Here is a 2,500-nt window from a genome sequence, read left to right on the forward strand (position 1 = left end):
GTGTAGGGTATAGGGTGTAGTGTGCAGGGTGGACTCCCTGAATGGGTATTGCTTCTGCGTCAAACTAAATCTAGTGCGAATGCGGATTGGACGTATTCTTGGCGAAGGACAGAGGAAAGTCTGTGATATAATATGTGAAGGGACAGAGACACCCTAAATGTTCTTAAACCTATAAAACTGTGATATAGATCAGCTTGCATCTTTACGTTTCAAATGTTTCCTTAAACTTGCATAATAAACATGCAATGAAAGATTGTTCTGAAGGATATTGTCCTATATAAAGAGTGAGTCTGCTGAAGGAGTCTCTTCTTCATCTTGCATAAGGCACCGGATCCGTCTAAAGAAACGTGCAGCGCTCGCTCTTCTCTTCCTCCCATCATCCTCCTCCTCCTCCTCCTCTTCAATTAGTCTTTGAGTTCGTTAATGAAATGAAGAAGCGTCGGACGGCAGGAAAGTGTGGATCTTCAGCTGTAAACTTACAAATGTTCACTGCGAGTCAAAAGAGCCGCCACTGAAGAGAGCCATCCGTGTGTGTGTGTGTGTGTGTGTGTGTGTGTGTGCGTTTTAATTGAGCTGGTCCTCGTATTGTTTCCGGAAACAGTCGCCAGCGGGAAAGAATTCCCAGCAACGCTCCTGGTACATTTTCCAAACGTACGACTCCTGAAAGACAAACGAGAGTGTGTGTTGAATAGCAGAAGCTGTTCTCGGCTCCGTCCCAAACTCTCGATCACACATGGAGTGTGTGTGTCACTGACGTCTGGAACAGAACCGTCAGAACATGAGGACATGCAGGAGAGGATGATGGGAAATACCTGGCCTGTGTGCTCGGTTTCATCCTTGTTGATGAGATACATGAAGAAAAATCTGCAGAGACACAAACATGACAAACGTTATGAATGAAACAGTGAACCTGTCATTAGAGTTATTACAGTAACACTTTACAATAAGCTTCATTAGTTAACATTAGTGTATTAACTGACATAAACTAACAATGAGCGGCTACACTTTATTTTAAGGTGTCATTGTTACAATGTAATTATATATTTAAGTACTGAGTAATATTAATTAACCACATGTACTTACTATAGGGTTAGGGTTTGGTTGAGGGTTAGTTGCATGTAATTATGCATAATTTACTGTTATTACTATGGTAAGTACATGTAACATATGTAACACAGTAAAATAACAAGGACACTGTAAAATAAAGTGTTACCAAATGATACATTTGTTACAGTATTTATTAATCAGGTTTGGAAAAACTTGAGGGTGAGTAACATTTTTGGGAGAACTATCCCTTTAAATGATGTTAAATCTGCGTCTGGAAGCTTCATCTGGACGCTGTATTGATCGCACATCTCGTGTATTTGTTTGTTTGACTCTCCACAGGTAAAACGCTTCAGGACAGAATCATAACTGTTTGCTGAATATGAAGAATAAATCCGAGAGTGAATCCCAGCAGGACTCACAGATAGTTGGCCAGATTGTGTTCCTGCAGAGTGTGTGTCTCGAAGCCGTGAGGAACCGTGTCGAAGTAATCGTTTCCAATCCCACAGATGAAGCACTTGGTCTGCGGAAGGAAAGACACGCGTGTGTTTAAACACACACTGACGAGGAGGAACCTCAGAACCAAAAGAAACGCTTCTCACCTCCATGTCCTCCTTCACCTGCTCCTGCTGGTCTCTCAGCTCCCCGAACGCATCGATGATCAGACCTGAAACACACACACACACACACACACACACACGAGATCATGTTATACTGAAACACACACACACACGAGACCATGTTATACTGAAACACGAGACCATGTTATACTGAAACACACACACACACGAGACCATGTTATACTGAAACACACACACACACACACACACACACACACACACACACGAGACCATGTTATACTGAAACACACACACACCAGAAAGTGTTATACTGAAACACACACACACACACAAGACCATGTTATACTGAAACACACACACACACGAGACGATGTTGTACTGAAACACACACACACACACACACACACACACACACACACACACACACACACACACACACACACAAGACGATGTTGTACTGAAACACACACACACACACACACACACACACACACACACACACACACACACACAAGACGATGTTGTACTGAAACACACACACACACACGAGACCATGTTATACTGAAACACACACACACACGAGACCATGTTATACTGAAACACACACACACACACACACACACACACACACACACACGAGACCATGTTATACTGAAACACACACACACACACACACACACACACACACACACACACACACACACAAGACGATGTTGTACTGAAACACACACACACACACACACACACACACACACACACACACACACACACACACGCGAGACCATGTTATACTGAAACACACACACACACACACACACACACACACACACACACACACACACACACACACACACACACGAGACGATGTTGTACTG

At 43.1% G+C, this 2,500-nt stretch overlaps 1 protein-coding gene across 4 annotated transcripts in view; it reads right to left on the minus strand.

Annotated features, from left to right (window-relative positions):
- ryr2a (ryanodine receptor 2a (cardiac)) overlaps window positions 1-2,500 on the minus strand; it is a 109,888-nt gene that overhangs the window by 85 nt on the left and 107,303 nt on the right. For all 4 annotated transcript variants that reach the window (XM_079850766.1, XM_079850765.1, XM_079850764.1 and 1 more), the window contains 4 exons: window positions 1,647-1,711; window positions 1,467-1,567; window positions 813-864; window positions 1-660 (listed from right to left, as the gene is read on the minus strand). The exon at window positions 1-660 is cut by the window's left edge and continues 85 nt beyond it. In XM_079850766.1, the coding sequence (XP_079706892.1) occupies window positions 565-660; window positions 813-864; window positions 1,467-1,567; window positions 1,647-1,711 (314 nt within the window). In that variant the 3' untranslated portion in view covers window positions 1-564. The remainder of the gene's footprint in view (window positions 661-812; window positions 865-1,466; window positions 1,568-1,646; window positions 1,712-2,500) is intronic.

This window comes from Squalius cephalus (genome assembly GCF_949319135.1).
Source record: "Squalius cephalus genome assembly, chromosome: 19".
Classification (NCBI taxonomy): Eukaryota; Metazoa; Chordata; class Actinopteri; order Cypriniformes; family Leuciscidae; genus Squalius; species Squalius cephalus.